Below are 21,943 nucleotides of genomic sequence, written 5' to 3'. Positions count from 1 at the left end.
CTGGAAACCTTTCTTCTCCTGCGTAGAACCTTAAATAGCTCCATAGGCTCAGCTCTTTCTGGATCCACAAAACCTCTTCTTAGGTTCATGAGAAGGACCCTGACTCGGTATGGCCTCCAAGCCCTTTGGATTTCCTTTTATTTGTTAATTGAGTGAGAAACGCTGATGTGTCTTCCTGGCAGTACAAGTTAGCAATAACCTCCTGTGTATCACCTTACCCGCATGCTTTGTTTTTGCTCCTTTGTGATGCTGACGCGAAAACTAGAGTAGCGTTGAAAAAATCTGTTCTGCAACTGACTCACCAGCCTCTGATGTAAAAATTCATTTTCTCAACGAATTTACTAAGTCACCAAAAGAAAAATGAAAAGTTGAAGCTTTGTCTGCAGAGAACTTCAGAATGAGAAGTACTATCCTTGGTGCTCAAGCGCAGCCATCAGAAACTCCGGCATCTAGAGGGGAAGATGCTGTGAGGGGCTCTCAACCACAGAGCCACTCTGAGGGGCCTGAAGCCCTCCGCAGAGACCCTCAGCCCCTCAAAGGGCGCATGGCTCCCTCTGAAGAACCTCCACCTCCGGAAACGGGACGGTCAACAATCGCCATTGCTCAGTCGTGTCCGACTCTTTGCGACCCCGTGAACTGTCGCCCACCAGGCTCCTCTGTCCATGGGATTCTCTAGGCAAGAATAGTGGAGTGGGTTGCCATTTCCTTTTCCAGGGGCTCTTCCCAACCCAGGGATCGAACCCAGGTCTCCCACACTGCAGGCAGATTCTTTACCGTCTGAGCCACCAGGGAAGCCCAGTATTCAAGGGGGTGGTGTCAAAAGATGGTCAGGTCACCAATTCTCTCTGTGTCTCACTTCCAGAACCTCTGTGACCCTGTGTTCCTGAATCTGGGCGGGTGTCATGTAGAGACAGCATGCAGTCATGTGGTCTGGAGAGCTGTAGATAATATATTCACCCCACTGGCCTTTGTGATTGTGCCCCTCCTCAAACTTCTGCATCTCCACTCTCTGGGAGACAGGCAGCTCTTTCAAACAGGCATTTGTCAAATAATACGTGAGTACCCTGGAGAGCCTAGAACCTGCAAGAGTTAGATCTGTGTATTCCAGACAGCTGAGTTTATTTAATCACTTGATTGAAAAGGGTGCATAGGGTATTAATGTTTATTTCCTTATGGTTCTAAATAACATGTATTATATTCCACATGTGGTTTAGTGGCTTGTCAAAGCCTCGGCCTAGAATATGAACAAGGAATTTCTGTATCACTGGGGATCGTGATGGGCAAAGAAAAGGAAGATGAATTTTTTTTTCCACGCACTTAATGATCAAATATTTTGATGCCCTTCCAGGGGTCCCTGGTGTTCTGCTGAGAGTTACTGCTGTAGAATAAAAGGTCACATTTGGAAAGAAGTGACTGAATAAATCTAATGTTAATTTTATTTTAGGGATTAAAATATTCTCAGAGAAAGCAAGCTAAGTCAGATAATTTCTTGGTTACAGCTAGGTAAAGAAGGCCTCTTTTTACTGGGAATTGGTTTAGTAGTTTTTAGTGAATCTGAGTGATTTTCTTCTGTAGTTCATTTCCTCTCTCCTTGTCACCATTCATTCTGTCTGCCTCTACTGGTGTTTTTAATTCAAGAAGTTAAATTTTTCTTAAAGACTTTTGAGAAGCATTAAAGTGAATGGTACTTTGCAGTGTGAGATATTGCTAATTGTGCCGGTCATCACTATATGTATTCTTGTGCCTATTTCTTAATCTGGGTTGAAATTACAAAATTGCTGGTAAAGAAAGGCAAATACTTTTCTTTTAAAGATACCTGTGTTTTAGTTTCTTTGGAGTCTTGAGGGTTTTTTTTTTTTCTATTTAAAAAATAACTTACTGAGAAAGTTTAGGGTGGAGGGGAGGGTGCACAAAGATATAACATGCTTATGGATGGGAAGAGTACTATTAAAATAACTATACTATTATACTCAGGCAATCTACAGATTCAGTGCAATCTCTTATCAAAATACCAATAGTGTTTTTCACAGTAGTAGAACAAATAATTCTAAAATTTTATGGCAACATAAATGACACTGAATAGCCAAAATGAACGAGAGAAAGAACAAAGTTAGAGGCATCACAGTCCCTGATTTCAAACTATACTGCAAAGCTACAGTCATCAACAGTGTGGAACTGGTATGAGACACATAGATCAATGGTATAGAATAGAGAGCCCACAAATGAACTCACACTTATATTGTCAATCTGTGCAAAGGAGGCAAGAATATACAGTGGGGAAGATATAGCCTCTTAAATGGTGTTGGAAAAATGGACAGCTACATGCAAAAGAATCAACCTGGTCTACTCTCACACCATACACGGCAGTAAACTCAAAATGGATTAAAGAGTTAAGTATAAGGCCTGAAACCATAAAGCTTCTAGAAGAAAACATAGGCAGTGTGCTCTTTGTCATCGGTCTTAGCAATATTGATTTTTTTTTTTTTGCTCAGGCAAAGGAAACAAAATAAAAAATAAACAAATGGGACTACATGAAATTTAAAAGCTTTTTCACATTGAGAGAAACTACACAAAATGAAAAGACCACGTACAGCATGGGAGAAGACATTTGCAAACAATATATCTGATGAGGGGTTAATATCCACAATATTCAAAGAATGTCTACAACTCAATGTAAGAAAAAAAAAAACTTGATTAAAAAATGGACAGAGTACCTGAATAGACATTTTTCCAAAGAAAACATACAGATGGCCAACAGGCATCTGAAAAGATGCTCAACATCATTAATCATCAGAGAACTGCAAATGAAAGCTACAATGAAATATCTGTCTGAATGGTTATTATAAAATACAAGACAACAATACCAAGTGTTGGGGAAAATGGAGAAAAAGGAAACCTCATTGATGGAAATGTACATTGGTATAGCCACTATGGAAAATAGTATATAGGCTCCTCAAAAAAATTAAAAATAGAATTATGATATGATCTAGCAGTTCCACTCATGGGTATTCATCTGAAGAAAGCAAGAACACTAATCAGAAAAGATGTATGCACTCCTGTTTTTATTGCAGTATTATTTATAATAGCCCAAATTGGAAGCAACCTAAGTGCCCATCAATAGATGAATGAATAAAAAAGATGTGATATATATATGCACACAGAGTGGTGTGTTAGTCATAAAAAGATGAAATCTTGCCATTGTGACAACAGAGATGTAACTAGAGAGTATTATGTTAAGTAAAATTTGAGAATGACAAAAACTGTGTGATTTTACTTATATATGGAATCTAAAAATGAAAACAAACAAACATAATAAAACAGAAAACAGATTTACAGATATAGAGAAAACCGGTGGTTGCCTGAGGGGAGGGTTGGGGGAAGGAGAGAAATAGGAGAGGGAAATTAAGAGGTACAAACTTCCAGTTATAAAATAAATGAGTCACAGCTATGAAATGTACAGAGTGGGGAATATAGTCAATAATTATGTAATATTTTTTTTACAGTGACAGATGGTAACTAGACTTATCATGGTGGTATTTTGAAATGTATAGAAATATTGAATGGCTGTATTGTATACTAGGAACTAACACGAAGTCATAGCTCAATTATAGTTTAAAACAAACTCTAGGAGAAAGAGGTCAGATTTGTGGTTACCAGAGGCAGCAAGTGGGGGAGTAGGAATTGGATGAAGGCATTCAAAAGGCACAAAGTTTCAATTATAAGATAAGTAAGTATTAGGGGCATAATGATAAACATGATAAACATGATTAACACTGCTGTATGTTATATATAAGGTTGTTTGGAGAGTAAATCCTAGAAGTTCTTATCACAGAAATACTTTTTTCTGTTTCTTTAATTTTTCGTCTACATGAAATAGCTATTGATTAAACTTACTGTGTAATCATTTCATGATGTATGTAAGTCAAATCATTGGACTGTATACCTTAAACATATACAGGGCTATATGTCAATCATATCTCAGTAAAATTGGAAGAAAGGATACTCCACCGAGGACAAGCACAGCACGTTACAGCTATGGCATGAACCCATTAGGAGGTAAGCAGACACCTTCTGTCCCTGTGTCAGCAGCAGGTTTCTTGGACTGTGACAGGTCCCTGCAGCACCTGGATTATTCACTTGTCCCAGCTAAAGCAGAGGCCGAGGCTTTTGCTCTATCAGAAAAAAATCCAGAAAGCTCATTTCCCTTCAGAGACTCCTTGCCCCTTGAGAGCATCTGCCTAACGGGGCTTTCAACACTGCTTTGCTTTGTGGGAGGGGGTTCCGCTGGGTGACCATCAGATACTTCTGAGCAGGGCAGTGGGCTGGGAAACAGAAACAGTAATCCTTGCCCAAAAATGTCTGAATCAAGTACACAGTGGAATAATTGTGTTTTTGTAAACCCCAAGTTTCAAGTAAGAATCTGAAAGGTAGCTGTACAGAAAGAGATGGCTGCCTGGGGAAGCTTTTGGAGCTGCTGTATCCAGCCCCTGAGAAATAGGTGTCCTTGATGGTATGCTGGTTGAGGTCATTTTGACTGGAGCTCAGCACACACCTGAGTGGTAGATCTCGCTACAGAATTAGAGCGATTCAATCAACATCAGAGAGCTCCCCGGCTCAGAAGATTAGCTATGATATTGGAAGTGACAATCCCACTTCTGACAAGACACATCTTTGGGCTTCCCTAGTGGCTCAGATGGTAAAGAATCCGCCTGCAATGCAGGAGACCCAGGTTCGATCCCTAGGTCGGGAAGATCCCCTGGAGAAGAGAATGGCAACCCACTCTCATGGACAGAAGAGCCTGGTGGGCTCATAGTCCCTGAGGTTGCAAAGAGTCAGACATGACAGAGTGACTAACACAACACACATTTCCCCAGTATAAACCATCCTCAGAAATGCAGTCTCAGTGGAGGAAAATGGGTTCTAATCCAGCAGCCCATCAGCAGGTGGTATGAAAAAAAGCTTGTCTACCTCTCTGTGGAAGAAAAACTTGTTCTGAAGTTTGTAAAGGTTATGAAAATTTAAACAACTTCCTAAATTAACATCAGAAAATAGAACGTCACCTTTGGGTGAAGTAAACTATACAAGCTTGTGTTTATAGAAAAATGTTGAAGGTGATTTCCCATTTTTTCAGTGGCCAAAAACATGCTTTGTGAAGACAGTAATTAAGGCCTCAGCAGTCTGTTTTAGAATCACATGTTTAAAGGAAAATAGCGTTTCTCATTAAGCGATTCAGTAAGCATATATTCTATCAATAAAATCCCAACCCCTGTCTCGGACCTGTGTGGACATGGTCCCGGGCCACCTGTGGGAGCAGGTGTGCCTCAGAAGCCCCCAGACATTGAAACACAGACCCTCAAGTGCAGTCTAGAGCTCCATCTTGCCCAAGGGGTGGCCTCACTTAAAAATAACACAAGTATTGAGCCGGGAACTGGAGCTTTGGCAAAGGTAAGCCATTTTTTCCAGAGGCTTAATCTTGTCCTCACTTTGCTGCTTTGTCTTGAGGTATGAGGTCTCTCCCTCTGTTGGCCTAGAACTGTCCTAAGGACTGTTTGTGTCACTGCTCTGGTGGATCTCCAAGATACTCTTCTGCTGTGAGAAAAGGAGGAGGTGACTGATGCCCAGAGGAAAAGCAGGTGATCTGAGAAATGTCACTTCGTCAGTGGGTACTTACGAGCTCAGGAACGTGTTCTTAGTCAGGCCCACCTCTTCCCTGGGAGGGCCGAAGAAGTGCTTTAAGTGCTTTAAGATGTAAGTTGAACATCTTTTACTATTAAAATTAAAAAAAAAAGATGCTGGGAACCTGCTCCTTCACCTCCCTCAGCTTTCCATGCTGGAGACACTGTAGAGCCCTAGAGGATAAGCTGCTTTGAGGCCTTTGTCTACAATGTGGGGGAAAGCCCAGAACCCATGCAGGCCGCTCTGCAGCCAGGACAGCAGGCCCTTCTCCAAGGTATGCAGTGACATGCTGCCTCATCCCGGGCTTGTCCTGTGAGCCAGCAGTTGTAAAAAAATCTTTAAAGCGTTAAAGGATGCTGTATTTTAGAAAAGTATCTGAAGTTGAGTAAATATCCCTGTCCTTTGTTGAATATGGTGGTGGTGGTAGTTTAGTTGCCAAGTTGTGTCTGACTCTTGTGACCCCAAGGACTATATAGTCCATCAGGCTCCTCTGTCCATGGGATTCTCCAGGCAAGAATACTGGAGTGGGTTGCCATTTGATCTTCCCAACCCAGGGATCGAACCTGCATCCCCTGCACTGCAAGCAGATTCTTTACCACTGAGCCACCAGGGAAACTCTTTGTTGAATATAGCATGTTACAAAAGGGCTTTGCAGCAGTTATGCTGAGAATTGTGAAAAATAAGCCATGCATAGTCCAAGACAGGGTTGCCCAACAGAACAGTCTGTGATGATGGAAATGTTCTATATCTTCCCTATTCAAATGGTAGCCACTAGACATACATGATTACGGAACACTTGATATGTGACAAGGGTAGAATTTTGAATTTTAAGTTTAATGACTATCTGTGGCTAGTCACTATTGTACTGGACATCACAGGTCTGAGAGAACACATCTTGTTATGTATTTGTTGCTGTTGATTCATTCTACATAAAGGTTTTCATGTGAAGTTGTGTATGGAATTGCTTTGGGGTGCTGTTCAAGACCTTAAGAACAGTGTTTAAGAAGCTATGTCCATAGCCTGCCTATATTGTGTTCTGAGCCTTGTGGGTCCCTGTCCTTGGTGGAGAATTCTGTGACTGATGTTCACTGCCATCCACCAAATACACACTCTTCTCTCCCAACACATCCCACCTAGATGACACACTTATCTCTTCGGCAGAGTCCACGACAGGCCTGTGTGTGCGACCCAGGGATATATGCCATGGCTGAGTACACATCTCCAACAGCCAAATCCACCCTGTAATAAAGCTTTACAAAGCACCATTTCACGTCTTGTGTTGTTTTTACCATGGTCCTCACTACTGCATTCAGGCCTGCTCTCAATAGATAATATCTATGTGAGATGAATTGGTTGGCTGTTGGTAAGTGCTGCATTTACCAGAGTGCGTACTGGTCAAGGCTCAGGTGTTGGGTGCTGTAGGAAATGTAAGGATGTGTAACCACAAAGATCCCACTTCTGAAACCACAAGGGACACAGATAAACAATATTTCCAAGTCACAGCCAATGGGTGCAAGAGGCAGGCTGGGAGATAATGGTTCAGATGTCAAGACATGGGCATATAAGCAACAGATTTCACTGTGACAGAGTCTTCTGAAAGAGGTGGTTTCTGAGCTAGATGAGGATGTCCTGCCTCTAAAATACAGCAGTGGTTGCATTTTGAGAGTTTAAATGAATATTTAAGCATTTCCACAGCTTTTTTTTTCTCATTATTGGGTGGTCTGTTTCTGTTGGTCTATCCTGGATGTAAGTATGGGGCAGCTCCTAATTCAGCACAAAATTGTGAACTAATTGACTTTAAGTGTAATCTACTACTGTTTCATGTGGTTCCACACTAAGCAGCATGGCTCGCAGTGGTAACCCTCTGTCTCAACAACCACTGAGGACACAGAGGAAATAAGGCAAGACGATCACATCAATGGAGAGGTACGGGTGTGACGCGCTCCCCCGGAGCGGGCTCTCCTTGCGGACTCAGCTTCTCAGACGCTCTGAGGTGGAGGCGGACTGGAGCTGGACCTGGGGAGGAAGACGTGAAACAGCTGGCCAGCACTGCAGGTAGGAAACTGCAGGTGTAAAGTCACAGAAGGGGGAACCACACTGGTGTTTTGGAAGGAAAGTGAGTGGGGCAGTAGGCAGAGCCTGTCTCATGTACAAAGCTAACAGCTAGAAAGGTTACAGTCACAAGGGAGGAAGGGACCAGCCTTTGAGTTCTCACCTGCATATTTAATCTTCACAATAACTCCATAATGAAGGCTGATGCATTAACCAGAGAATGCTTGGTGGCAAAGACAGAATCCAGCCTGGGTTGGCTTAAGCCAAAGAAGGAAATTCATCACAGCATCCCAGTTTCAACTGGTCCTCACCCAGTGTCAACTCCAGTTAAGGAGGCAGAGTTATCTACACAAATGTGGCTACTGGGGACACTGTACATATGTGTCTACTGAAAAGTTAATACATATTGTAATCCCTAGAGCAACTGCTGAAACAGAATGCAAAGAAGTATAACTTAAAAACCAACAACTAACTTAAAAATGGAATTATTTAAAAATTAAAAGAGTAAAGAATGGGTATAGATAAAATATGATTGATCATAGGTTGGTCGTTGTTGAAACCAGGTGATGGATAGATGGGGAGTCATTATTCTGTTCTATCTTTGTAAATGTTTAAAACTCTGCATGATAAAAAGTTTTAAAAATGGGTGTACTTCAAACAGAAACTCAAAGGTCCCTTGGTCCTTCTGTTCCAATCATTGTGTACGCTTCACTGGACTGAAAATATTTTGAGCTCTCCACGCAATGAAAGCAAAACCACCCAGACCCATTAAGTAGAAAGTTTGACAGTCTGTGAACATTATTGTCATCATTGTGGTTGATTTAAAGTCCTGATGCTTGGAATCTTTCCTTACAATTTTGATTTTGGAGGTCTGGAGGAGAACTGGGCATCTTGTTTTCTGCACCCAACTCCAGTGCACTGATGCATGTCCACATCTGGGGAGGACAGCTTCAAGAGGTGTTCTGTGGATTACCCTCTGAAAGCTGCCCCTTGTCATGCCCATCTTTGGCTTGGGTACCTCCCTGCCTCAGGACATGAGCAGCACGACGATGTGGCACTTCATGCACAATCTGAGTTACATCAGTGCGTCGTGAAGCATCCTGCTTTAATTCTCATTCTGTGATTCCAGCACAGACTCTTTACTGGGTGGTTGGGCAGTTGATTGATAGAAGTGCCTACTGCCATTTTAATTGCTTTAGTTTCAAAACATTAACATCCTGGTGAGCTTTTCCCCCATGTAATCCTGTTAACCTGCTCTCTGAAGTCTTTCCCTAGGAGTGCTCCCTTTCTCCTTCACCAGGGCCAGCTTTGCGTGCATGTGATCTGGACAGTCATGCAAGGCCCCCACACTCGGAAGGTCTCACTTTTGGTTTAATGTTCTCCTGCCACTGCCTTGAAATTCCTTGTTTTGTCTTTGAACTTGTGTAAGTCAAGGTACGGTGAGACAAAGGTGTGTGCGCATGAGCAGAGGAGACATGTGCAGTGTGTTTGTCCCCTGTTCTCACCGCCTCTTTCACTTACAGCCTTTGTGATTCCCATGAGGACAGAATTCCAGTGGGCCTACCACACATGAAGAGATTCAGAGTTTAAGGCGTGCTTCTCATGCCTACAGCTGAGACAGTGAGGACACGAGGCCCCAGAGGTCGTGCTTTCTACCTGAACCAGATTTCATCCAAATACACAGAGAAGGTGATGGCATTCTAAGCAGCGTGAGTGACCGTGGAAGCCATACCTTTCCCCTCCTCCTCACGTTACTTTCCTGTAGTGGCCAACCACTTAGGCCGAAAATGAGGACACAGAAGCAAAGGAAGGCTGAGGGCAGCTCGTGACTTCTCTGTCAGTCCTTCCTGACTCCCTGGTAAGTTGAGGGAGACTGTGTGCGTATCAACAAGTGAAATAATGGGTGAGTTAGTTTTGTGTGTTGTTTCTACTGTTTTGGTAAGAATGAGACATATATACATACAACAGATATGAAATAATTGTGTGACTTTGCTGATTCTGAATATGAATTAAACGCTCTTATAGTGGCATTTAAAACTGGAATAGCCCAAAAGTAGAAAGATGAATGATAAAATTGTAATAATTTAAAATTTTAATTTTTTCTGGAATAGCATTGAGTAGCAAACAAAAAAATCTGTAACAAGTTGTGAGAAGAAAGGGAAAACATTTTAGTGCTTTTAATAGTACTGTCTCCTGGATTTTTGGAGAAAAGGCCCCACATCCTAATTCTGCACTGGGCCCTATATATTAGGCAGCCAGCCCTGCTCGTATCTGCTCTGCTCCTCCTGAGGCAGGTCTCAAACCTCTCCGCAGTGGAACCCGCTTCTATCTACAAGCCCTCTGGGGACTCCGGCTGATTGTCGCTGGTTTGAAGGGCTCCTCTGCTGCTTCATGTGTGAAATCCAGAATTGGACCAGGACTGACAGAGAAATAATTCAGGGGCTCCAAAAACACTAGGGGAAGGATACCCGCCACAGTGGCAGACAACACAACTTCTCAATCCCCTTCTAGCCTTGACTTGGGGAAGCAGCCAGATGCTGGGCTCTCTCATCTAGCACTGCTGGTTCTTCCTCTGATGAGTTCTGGAAGAAAAATACTTGCAGAAGACTGAACCTCAGCTATTATCCTTGACACCTGGGTTCCTCTCTACCCTCTTCTGCCACTCTGAACTGCTGAGCAGTTGTGAGTAGGCAGAGCAGGTGGAAGTTCCTGTCAACAGCGACTGATTTCATCAAAGCTGTTCATGAAGAGTCCTGGCAAAGCAATGCTTGGGAGGTCTTGTTTTCATGGTACAGTAGAATCACTTCTTAAAAAAAACAATGTGAGAAAGATAATTTTGGCAAATGTGCAGGTATCAACATCACAAAACGAAACAAGAAACTTTATAGAAAACTGATGAAGATGAAAAACTTTATAGAAAATTGAAAATGAGCAAAGCAAGATTTGCTTGTGGGGAAGGATATAAAAAACATAAAAATGTATCTTCAGGATTTTACATGGAACATTATAACCCATCAAATTGTGAGAGTGTTCAATATTCTCTAACAAAAATGAACTGATCTGAGTAAGGGTAACGCAAAAATATTCTAATGTAGTGCTACCCAACAGAACTTTCTGCGATGATAGAAATGTTTCATCATCTCTGTGGTGTCTAATACAGAATCCAGAATCCATTAGCCACATGAAAATTCCCAATGTGGCTAATAAAACTGAGGAACTGAATTTTTAATATGGCTTAAATTTAGCCACTTTAAAAGTGGCTACCAATTGAACAGCATAGTTCTAATGCCTCCTAGGTCAAAACCAGTGGTTTCTTTGGGGAACCTCTATAATTACTGCTGAGGGGTGGGGGGTTGGAGTAGAAAGAGAAGAAAGCTCTTAACATCTACTTAGTCACTTACATAAAACCTTACATTCCTCACAGCTCCCAGGAGCAGTAGATGGCACAGCCTGCTGTAATGGGTATGCAGGAAGGATTTTTGGGGAGACCTAAGTATGCCCTTCCAAGTCCTGGCTCAGGCCAATGGGAGCAAAAGGCCTAGGATTCTGTCATTCAGATGGGGAGAGGAGTCGCTTCCCAGCCTTTTGGCTGAGATCAAATGCAGACGGAGAGAGGACTGTGGTTCCACACACAGACTCTCAGGTTGGGCCATGCCCCGGGCATCTGTGCACGGACATCACCGCTGTGGGGCAGGCGGGGAGGCGGAGGGGGCTGCTCATTTCCGGACAGGGTTTCCAGACCCAGAGGAGGATTTAGAGGTGGAAGCAGGACCTGAGGGCCCTTTCTGGCCGCCTGGAGGCTGAACAGGCCCTTTCTTTTTGGGGATTATGGTCTTGTTCTTGCTCTTGAACACTTTGCTAGGATCCAGCTTGTTCACAAAGGAGTCAGTCTCTTCAGTGAGGAGGTTTGTGTTGTAGGTGATGGGTTTATACATGTTGAACCATTGCTGTAAGGCAGAGTTGGGAGAGACGGTCACAATTCAAAGGAGACAAGCACGTGTTCATGTTCTTTAGTGGAGATATAGGGGTAGAGAGCTGGGGAGATGAGGCAGAGAGTAAAAGTTTTTATGAAAAACTGCCTCTAAAATCTATCAGCACTTCCTTTGGGTAAAAAGGAAGACACACACTGCTTTATGGGGTCTTATAACCTTTAAATAGAGCAGGATGAGGACCAAGAATTTCAGTAAATGTGCTTCCTTCTATTGTAGTGAGCCCTGAGCCTGGGACGCAAGGTACAGGGTATAGTGTCCTTCTAACTGTTCTGCCCTCACACCAGCCTCTGCCCCTCGGGTGGTTTAGGTAGCATCCTTCCCATGGGGAAAGAGGAGACCAAGACCAGAGCCGGCTCTGCTGAGGGAAGCCGCCTGCTCTCTTCCCTACGGGCTTTCTGGGCAGCTGAAGGCAAAGGGCATCTACACTTACTGATGTTCATTGATGATAACCACCCACTATGTTGCCTGGATGATGTCAGTGCCATTTGAGCAAGGTGAGGTCCCCTTGATGAATACATACAGGGAACCGAGTCACTCATTTTTTGCCACCCGGTCAAAAGTTCTTCTCGACACACCTGGTGTTCTCAAACAAGGCAGTCTATCAGCATTATCTGACATCTGTATGTTTAAAATGGTATCTAGATCTATAGTGTACATGAGGCACACCCATATTTTGAAATACTGCATATCAATGAAAGAGACAGCTCTATATATGGATAGGGAATGAGCTCCAATGTGCAATTAAGTGAAAAGGTGCAGAACAATGTGAACAGTGTATCACACTTGTGGCTTAGAAAAAAAGAACCCCAAACTGTGTGTGCGTGCTTTCTATCCAACAACATAGCTCAGTGAGGGCACAGAGAAACCAACAGCGGCTGCTGGTGGGGGAGTGGATGGATGAGGACAGAGAATAAGGCGGACTGTCCTCTGTTCTTGTGTGCGTGTACTGCGTATCCAAAACCAGCCTTCAAACCTAAGCCCTGCCCCACCCCCAACTCATTAGAAATTAAAACTCCCCAGATGAGTCTGAGGACTAGCCAAGGCTGGGAACCACTTAACTAGATTAGTATCAAGTGCTGCTGTCCACCTGAATTGGAAGCACCTACTTTGCTTATTGAAAATGCAGGTTCCTGGGCTCTACCCAAATCTGCAGAATCAGATGAGGAAGTTGGGACTCTGCAATTCAGGCATTTCCTCAGAAGATTCTGATACGTTTTGCAGTTTGAGATGACAAGGCATCCTCCCTTACCTTGGCCTGGGGGCTAATGCCATAGCTGGTGAAGGCGTACTGCCACTGGGGCAGGCCCAGGTGAGTGATAAGCAGGCGGTAATAGGCAGTAAAGGTGTCTGTGAGAAAATGCCAGTACAATGCTCTGTCCAGGAACCAGATCTCAGTGTCCCGTGCTAATCCTGAAAGAGCAGACAGAAGACATAAAGGGATGGCTTAACACTTTTTTTCCTTTTATCTATAAAGTCAACATCTACTCATGGTTAAAACAAATTTCAAAGTAGAAGGAATGTAAAAGTTCCCATTTTTCCCTTCCAACCTCCCAGCTCCGTTCTCCAGCGGCCACTGTCAAGGCTTGTTTGGTATTCTTTTACAAATTCTTTTTTTTTTTTTTTAATAAATTTATTTATTTTAGTTGGGGGCTAATTACTTTACAATATTGTAATAGTTTTTGCCATACACTGACATGAATCAGCCATGGGTTTACATGTGTTCCCCTTCCTGGACCTCCCACCCACCTCCCTCCCCATCCCATCCCTCTGGGTCATCCCATTGCCCCGGCCCTGAGCCTTTGTCTCATGCATCGAACATGGAATGGTGTTCTGTTTCACATATGATAATATACATGTTTCGATGCTATTCTCCCAGAATGTCCCACCCTCACCTTCTCCCTCAGAGTCCATAAAATTGTTCTATGCATCTGTGTCTCTTTTTCTGTCTCGCATATAGGGTTATCGTTACCATCTTTCAAATTCCATATATATGCATTAGTATACTGTATTGGTGTTTTTCTTTCTGGCTTACTTCACTCTGTATAATGGGCTCCAGTTTCATCCATCTCAGTAGAACCGATTCAAATGTATTTTTTTTAATGGCTGAGTAATATTCCATTGTGTATATGTACCACAGCTTCCTTATCCATTCGATGGAGAAAAGACAATCTCTTTAACAAGTGGTGCTGGGAAAACTGGTCAACCACTTGTAAAAGAATGAAACTAGAACACTTCCTAACACCATACACAAAAATAAACTCAAAATGGATTAAAGATCTAAACGTAAGACCAGAAACTATAAAACTCCTAGAGGAAAACATAGGCAAAACACTCTCTGACATAAATCACAGCAGGATCCTCCATGACCCACCTCCCAGAATATTGGAAATAAAAGCAAAAATAAACAAATGGGACCTAAATAAAATTAAAAGCTTTTGCACACCAAAGGAAACTATAAGCAAGGTGAAAAGACAGCCTTCGGAATGGGAGAAAATAATAGCAAACGAAGCAACAGACAAACAATTAATCTCAAAAATATACAAGCAACTTCTGCAGCTGAATTCCCGAAAAATAAACGACCCAATCAAAAAATGGGCCAAAGAACTAAACAGACATTTCTCCAAAGAAGACATACAGATGGCTAACAAACACATGAAAAGATGCTCAACATCACTCATTATTAGAGAAATGCAAATCAAAACCACAATGAGGTATCATTTCACACCAGTCAGAATGGCTGCTATCCAAAAGTCTACAAGCAATAAATGCTGGAGAGGGTGTGGAGAAAAGGGAACCCTCTTACACTGTTGGTGGGAATGCAAACTAGTACAGCCACTATAGAGAACAGTGTGGAGATTCCTTAAAAAACTGGGAATAGAACTGCCATATGACCCAGCAATCCCACTGCTGGGCATACACACCGAAGAAACCAGAATTGAAAGAGACGCGTGTACCCCAATGTTCATCGCAGCACTGTTTACAATAGCCAGGACATGGAAGCAACCCAGATGTCCATCAGCAGACGAATGGATAAGGAAGCTGTGGTACATATACAAATTCTTAATCAGTCAGTCGAGGGACCTATCACTGGGCCCTGGCCATCCGTGCATTCAGGCTCCTAAGCAGCACTGCTTTCCTGTGTGGACGCGATGCTTCCCCTCCCCCAACAGCTGCAGGCTGTGGGCTTAGCCTTCTGACGAAGAGCCAGTCTGGGCAGCCCTGGCTTTCTCAGGTCTGTCAGGAATCAGAAGAAACCACCCCTCTCCTGGGACTCTTGCCTGCGGTGGTGTGCTGTGCTGGCTGAGCTGAAGCACTGCTGTACCAGCTCCTGCCTCTCCCTTGCTTCTGACCATCCATCCTTACTACTGTGGAGGTCTCTCCTAGCTTATCTCCTCATCTCGTTTCCTCTCTAATGGCTGTGACAGCTCCCTAAATGGCATCCATCCTCCAGTAACTTCCTCTTCCAGTTCTACTTGTCACATTTTCACTTGAATCCTGCCGTATTGGTGCTAAATAGCCTTGATTTCCCCCGTACTTCCACAGAATGTCCAAACTCCTTCACTTGGCTTTCAAAACTCAGCATGAAGGGCTTCTGGCATCATCTCCCCTCATCCACAAGAGGAACCAAGTGGCCAATGAACTAAAATTACCTGTCATTCCCCCCAAATCAGTTGCACTGTCCTATGGCACGGCTTTTACCCATCTCCTTGTGTGGATGCCCCCTTTTGCCCCAGCCTCACCACCCATATCTCATTCTGACCTGTATTTCAGGATGCAGCTCAAAGGCTGCTTCACAAAGACTCCTCCAGCATGAGATGGTCTCTCCTTCCCCCAGAGGTAAATCCTGGTGTGTCTTCTCATCCCTTCCAGGCAGAGAGGTTCCTGAAGAGGGCTGGACCTTGTCCACCTCTGGGACTAAACTGCTGTCAGGGGGTGGCCTGTGTCCAGTGGTAGCCACTGCACAGGAGGCAAGTGCCTTTTCCTCTTAGACTGAGGTTTAGTAATTCAGGTTTTTATTGCTGTTAAACTGCCTCCATAAAGTATTAAGACAATGCTTTTCCTGGATGCTTTTCTAACACATGAACCAGCTAGAGGAGTTATAAACAGAGTAACTATTTCTTTTACTTTTTATTCACTTACTATCCTAATCTTATTACTCTGCAGTAACTCACAAATGACAGTACCTTGAAAAGACTCCAGTAATGGGCCTGGAGGGAGGGTGCTCAGAGAGGACCTAAGGGGCTTTCTTTTGGCATCTACCAGAGACCCTGCAGCATCTCAGGAGGTCAGCGTGTGTTCTGTGTGATGGCTGGAGAGCAAGGTCAGCCAAAGCCATTCCCAAACTACAGACCTGCATCTGCCATGATTCTTACCTGGTTTCCCTCTTTTGTAGACGAGGCAAACCTTCCCATTCCCGTTGCAAGGATCCAACTCAAATATCACGCTGCGAGAATCAAAGTGAGGCTTCTCTGGCTGGTTCTCACTGGCTGCAAATCCAGAAGTTAATGGTAATGTTTAAGCACACTCAGGTCAAACATACTTACTCATCCAGCTTTGCTAGGATGAAAAAAACAAGAGGGGAAAAAAAGCCTTATTTCAAACATATTCTTAACTATCATTCAAATGTGGACCAAATGTATTGTCCACTCTAAATGCCCTGGGTGTTGTTCTTGGTCTAAGTCTTCTGTTGGGGCTCTGCTGTTACCAACAGACAGCATCACAGAATCCAGGGGAAGGTGGCATGAGGATAACAAAGTGAACTTCCTGGGACGCGTGAAGTCAGAGGAAACGGAACAATTTCTTTTTCCCCAGATAACTGCTTTCCCCTCCTTTACAGCACTTTATGATCTTTTGATTAGAATCCTGTTTCTTATGTCTAAAATGTATATTTGTGGTTATGACCCTATTAAAGAATTTTGTGTCTGTGCCTTTTGTCAATAATTGACTGTACAACATTGGGCAAATTATGCAATGTCTGAGTTCCTTAGATTACTTATTTTTAAGCAGTGATAATGTGTACCTAATAGAGTTTTCGTGAGGACTGTCAGAAATTTTATATAAAGCCCATACTCAATAAATATTAGTTACTGTCATCAATTAATAACAGTATTAGTTAAGGACACAAGTCCTAGGGTGGCTCAGAAGGTAAAGAATCTGCCTGCAATGCTGGAGTCCCAGGTTCAATTCCTAGGTTGGGAAGATCCCCTGCAGGAGAAAATGGCAACCCACTCTAGTACTCTTGCCTGGAGAATCCCATGAACAGAAGACCTTGGTGGGCTATAGTCCATAGAGTCGCAAAGAGTTGGACATGACTGAGTGACTAAGCATACATAAGCATAATATAATTGTGTGTGTGTGCACTCAGTTCTGTCTGACTCTCTGTGACGCTATGGACCATAGCCCACCAAGGTCCTCTGTCCATGGGATTCTCCAGAGAAGAGTACTGGAGTGGGTTGCCATTTCCTCCTCCAGGGGATCTTCCCAACCCAGAGATCAAATCCTTGTCTTGTGCATTGGCAGGCAGATTGTTTACCACTGAGTCACCAGGGAAGCCCATATTATAATTATAACATAATTAATGCTAAGTCTGGCTCTGTTAGAAATACCTACCTAGAAACCAAATATCATGGCGTCAAGGCTGTATATTGTCACCCTGCTTATTTACCTTATTTGCAGAGTACATCATGAGAAATGCTGGGCTAGAGGAAGCACAAGCTGGAATCAAGATTGCTGGGAGGAATATCAATAACCTCAGATATGCGGATGACACCACCCTTATGGCAGAAAGTGAAGAAGACCTAAAGAGCCTCTTGATGAAAGTGAAAGAGGAGAGTGAAAAAGTTGGCTTAAAGCTCAACATTCAGAAAACTAAGATCATGGCATCTGGTCCCATCACTTCATGGCAGATAGATGGGGAAACAGTGGAAACAGTGGCTGACTTTATTTTTCTGGGCTCCAAAATCACTGCAGATGGTGACTGCAGCCATGAAATTAAAAGACGCTTACTCCTTGGAAGGAAAGTTATGACCAACCTAGATAGCATATTAAAAGGCAGAGACATTATTTTGCCAACAAAGGTCCATCTAGTCAAGGCTATGGTTTTTCCAGTGGTCATGTATGGATGTGAGAGTTGGACGGTGAAGAAAGCTGAGCACCGAAGAATTGATGCTTTTGAACTGTGGTGTTGGAGAAGACTCTTGAGAGTCCCTTGGACTGCAAGGAGATCCAACCAGTCCATCCTAAAGGAGATCAGTCCTGGGTGTTCATTGGAAGGACTGATGTTGAAGCTGAAACTCCAGTACTTTGGCCACCTGATGCGAAGAGCTGACTCATTGGAAAAGACCCTGATGCTGGGAAAGATTGAGGGCAGGAGGAGAAGGGGACGACAGAGGATGAGATGGCTGGATGGCATCACCGACTCAATGGGCATGGGTTTGGGTGGACTTAGGGAGTTAGTGATGGACAGGGAGGCCTGGCGTGCTGCGGTTCATGGGGTCACAAAGAGTCGGACATGACTGAGCGACTGAACTGAACTGAACAGAAAAAAGATAAATTCTTAGAAATGCAAGCATCAGAAGCCTCTCCCGCTTCTTTCATTACAGCAACTATGCAATAAAGATTAGTATTAGTGACTGGGTGGAGAAGGTTTACAAACTTAGGAGAGATTTGATAAAACAGAGTATATAAGAATAATATTTTTGATTTATACATATGTATATGGAATTTTCCAGACAAGAATACTGGAGTGGGTTGCCATTTACTTCTCCAACCTATGTATATAATTTTATATAAGTGCATCAGTCTTTACATTTTTAACTAAAAAGGTTTTTCTTTTTTAAAACATGGCTTTCCTCATCTCATATGGTCCTAGACACACATAGAGGTATACATCTAAATTTTTTAAAGATTGTTTATTATATAAAAGTTGGATACCATACAGGTTACCTAAATCTTACTTTCTGTATAACAGCACCATGTGGAAAGGCCTGTAAGGTTTGCAATTCTAATGTGTTATGGCTGCCTGACTGACGAAGTGGGTGCCCCCTAGTTTACCCTGCCAGCCCTCTACTGATAGGCATTCACCCAAAATTATTCTGCTGCAAATGCTACAGTAATCACCTCTGTACACATCCTTTTGATCAAGTGCTTTTGTTATGTGGACAGACACCCACACAGTAGAATGGACATTGCTAGACTGCTTTTTGAAAAGGCCTTTGTTTTTGAAAGAATTTAGAATGTTTGAAAGGGGTTTAGCATTCTAGGTTGACATTTTTTTCCTCTGAGTATTTTGTCTTTTTTTAATCAATCGAATATGCTTAAAGAACACTTTTATTTTTTTATGTATCTGTTTTTTCCTCTGGTGTAGCAGTATGAGTATTCTCTTAACTTTTTTTAATTGGTATACAGTTGATTTATACTGTTGTTAGTTTCAGGGGTACAGCAAAGTGAATCAGTTATATACTATCCACTCTGTTTTGGATTCTTTTACCATATATGTCATTACAGAATACTGATTAGCATTTCCTGTGCTGTCCAGTAGGCCCTTATTAGTTACCTGTTTTATACATAGTAGTGTGTATGTGTCAATCCCAATCTCCCAATTTATCCCTTCCACGCCCCAGTATTTTATCTTGACTGAACTGTTTCCAATGAGAAATATGCCATTATCCTTATCTTTTTCCTTTGTATGGAACTGTCTCTTCCCATTAACAGCTTTTAAGATTTTCTCTTCATCCCTGATTTTGAGCAATTTGATCATGTTTCTTACTATTATTTCTTCATGTTTCCTATTCCTAGCTTGTTGAGCTTCTTAGATACAGTTTAAGTCTCCATGTAATTGGTATAGTTTTGAGCCACCATTTCTTGAAATATTATTTGCTGGCCCAATTACAGGGACTCTTTTCAGGGACTCCAGTTAGACATATATTACACCATTTGCTGTCCCTCAGTTCACTTAAGTTCTTTTCATTAAAAGAATTTTTTAATTTTTTGTGTTATTTTGGATTGTCTACTGTTATGTCTAGGTTCTCCAGTCTTTTGTTTAGCAATGTCTAAGTTATTGTTAGTCCCATCCAGTGTATTTTTCATCTCAGACACTAGTTTCATCTCTAAAAGGTAAGTTTGGATTTGTTTTTTCCTAAGTTCTATGTCTGTACAAGTTTTTGAACATATTGAATATAGTAATGACTGTTTTAAAGTCTGAATCTGCTAATTCTAAACAGTGTCTCAAATCTGGATTGGTTTCAACTAATCAATTTTTCTCCTCCTTATGGTTATTTTTTCCTTCTTTTTTGCATGCCTGCTAATCTTTGATTGGATGCCAGAAATAGTTACTTTTGCATTGTTGAGTGCTTTATATTTTTATATTTCTACAAATATTGTTGAGCTTTGTTCTGTGATAGTTAAATTATGTGAAAACAGATACTTTTGGGTTGTAGTATTCGTCAGGCAGAACCCAAGACAGTATTTAACCAAGGGCTATTTTTCCCCCATTCCTGAGGCGGGACCCTTCTGAGTACTCTGTGTAAGCTGTGAGGTGTTTCGGCCTGGCTGGGAGAAACAGGCATTAGGCCTGGTCCTGTGTGAGCACCGGGTGCTGTTCCCTCTCATCACCTGGGGCGGTCTTGTCCCTGGGCCTCGGGCAGTATCTTCACATGCGGGTGCTCATCAGTTCTCTGCTGAATACTTGAGGAGGATCCTCGGCAGTTCTCTGTGCAGCTTGTTCCTCCCTGTTACTCAGTCCTGTGAGCTCTGTCTTCATCCAGCTGGGTTCTTAGTTCTGTCTTAGGTAACAGGTACAACAGGTTCTGCTTGGGTTTCCCTCTCTATGCTGTCAACTGGAAACTTTCAGATAATAAGCTGGGGGTCACCTCATTGTTTCCCATCATTCAGAACTCATCATCCTTCCCTGCATGATGCTATCTTGAAATCCATTGTTTTACTTTTTTTTTTTACATTTGTTTTTGTTTTTTGTTCCAGGTAGGAAGATTGGTCTCTGCTATTTCATCTTGGATGAAATCAAAAGTTCACACTGTAGGCTCCTAACAAGTTTTAGCAGCCCTGACTGATGCTATCTGGGGTTTACCCTCAGGCAAAAAGTTACAAAAATAGGAAAATCTTTCAGTGTGATTCCTTTCTGCCATTTGTAGATGCCACTCCAGGTTCTGCTTATTTCTGGTTACTCTCTAGTCCTTTTAAGTAATTATCTTAAAAATTTCCTCAGAGTTTAGAGTATTATTTGCACAAGTCCTGATCTGTTTGAAAGATAGTATGCCTTATGACCAGAATCATAAGGTCAAATCTACAATGTCCCTGTTACTAGTTCTTTGTTGAATTTTTAGTTTTATCTTCATTTGCACATTAGCACATTGTCTCATAGCTTGTGCCTAATAATTTCATCTTTGGGAGTACCAGTAGATCTCCTCCTGTTACGTTATTTGTGCTAGTTCTTGTTCATGGTGTTGTGTTTATTCATGTGCCTGGTTCATATTCAGGAGGATTATTTTTGAAAAATTATTTATAAAAACAACGGGGTCTAGGATACTGTTTTCTTCTTTTAGGGAAGAAGTTTACTTTTATATGAGTTTTATACTGAGATATAATTTATCTACCATACCATTTACTAATTTAAAGTATACAATTCAATGGTTTTTAGTGTATGTACAGAACTGTGCAACCATTAACACAGCCAATTTCAGAACATTTCTCTAGAGTGAATGTCTGTCTGTGAGTGAATGCCAGGCCCCCTAGGATATTCATACTGGAATAAAATTAGGCCAATTTGGGGATTTAACATTTTCTGGGGTGCACGGGTGACTTCCACTTGGACTTCAGTCCATGTGAAAAGTGGTTATTTCTGGTTCATTACGTCTCCTAAGGTACAGCTCCCTACCGTGCTAACCGAAAGGGTAGGGTAGCTTTTATGGGTGCTCTAGTTTGTAGGTCCTACACTCCATTTTATTCTCCTAGTCTCATATGTGGGTCCAGTTCTCAGCCTTTCGTAGCCTCATTGCTTCTTTTGAAAAGGACAGTGTATCCCAGGCAAGAGCAACCCCAAACATTGAGCCTCTTCCCTGGATTTCTGTCTTCTTCTGCGTGTTAATCTAGTGCTGCCTCATCATCTTATTAGCTCTTTGATCATTGGTACATGTTGCCTAACTTTTCAGTTGTCTTCAGCAAGAAGGCTGCTCTGAATTACCTGTCTGCCTTTACCAGGAGGTCTC

At 42.4% G+C, this 21,943-nt stretch overlaps 1 protein-coding gene across 5 annotated transcripts in view; it reads right to left on the bottom strand.

Moving 5' to 3' along the window:
- Positions 1-9,802: 9,802 nt before the first annotated feature.
- Positions 9,803-21,943, bottom strand: part of TPGS2 (tubulin polyglutamylase complex subunit 2) — a 60,324-nt gene continuing 48,183 nt past the window's right edge. For 3 of the 5 annotated variants that reach the window (XM_081562393.1, XM_081562395.1, XM_081562396.1), the window contains 3 exons: positions 16,094-16,207; positions 12,970-13,130; positions 9,803-11,675 (listed from right to left, as the gene is read on the bottom strand). In XM_081562393.1, coding sequence (XP_081418519.1) covers positions 11,445-11,675; positions 12,970-13,130; positions 16,094-16,207 — 506 coding nt within the window. In that variant the 3' untranslated portion in view covers positions 9,803-11,444. The remainder of the gene's footprint in view (positions 11,676-12,969; positions 13,131-16,093; positions 16,208-21,943) is intronic. The other 2 variants (XR_014074758.1, XR_014074759.1) reach the window with 2 other exon arrangements.

Source organism: Giraffa tippelskirchi, chromosome 14 (assembly GCF_054371585.1).
Source record: "Giraffa tippelskirchi isolate mGirTip1 chromosome 14, T2T-mGirTip1v1.2.pri, whole genome shotgun sequence".
Taxonomy (NCBI): Eukaryota; Metazoa; Chordata; class Mammalia; order Artiodactyla; family Giraffidae; genus Giraffa; species Giraffa tippelskirchi.
The sequence above is the reverse complement of the archived record's forward strand: the minus strand, read 5'-3'. Positions and strand labels throughout refer to the sequence as shown.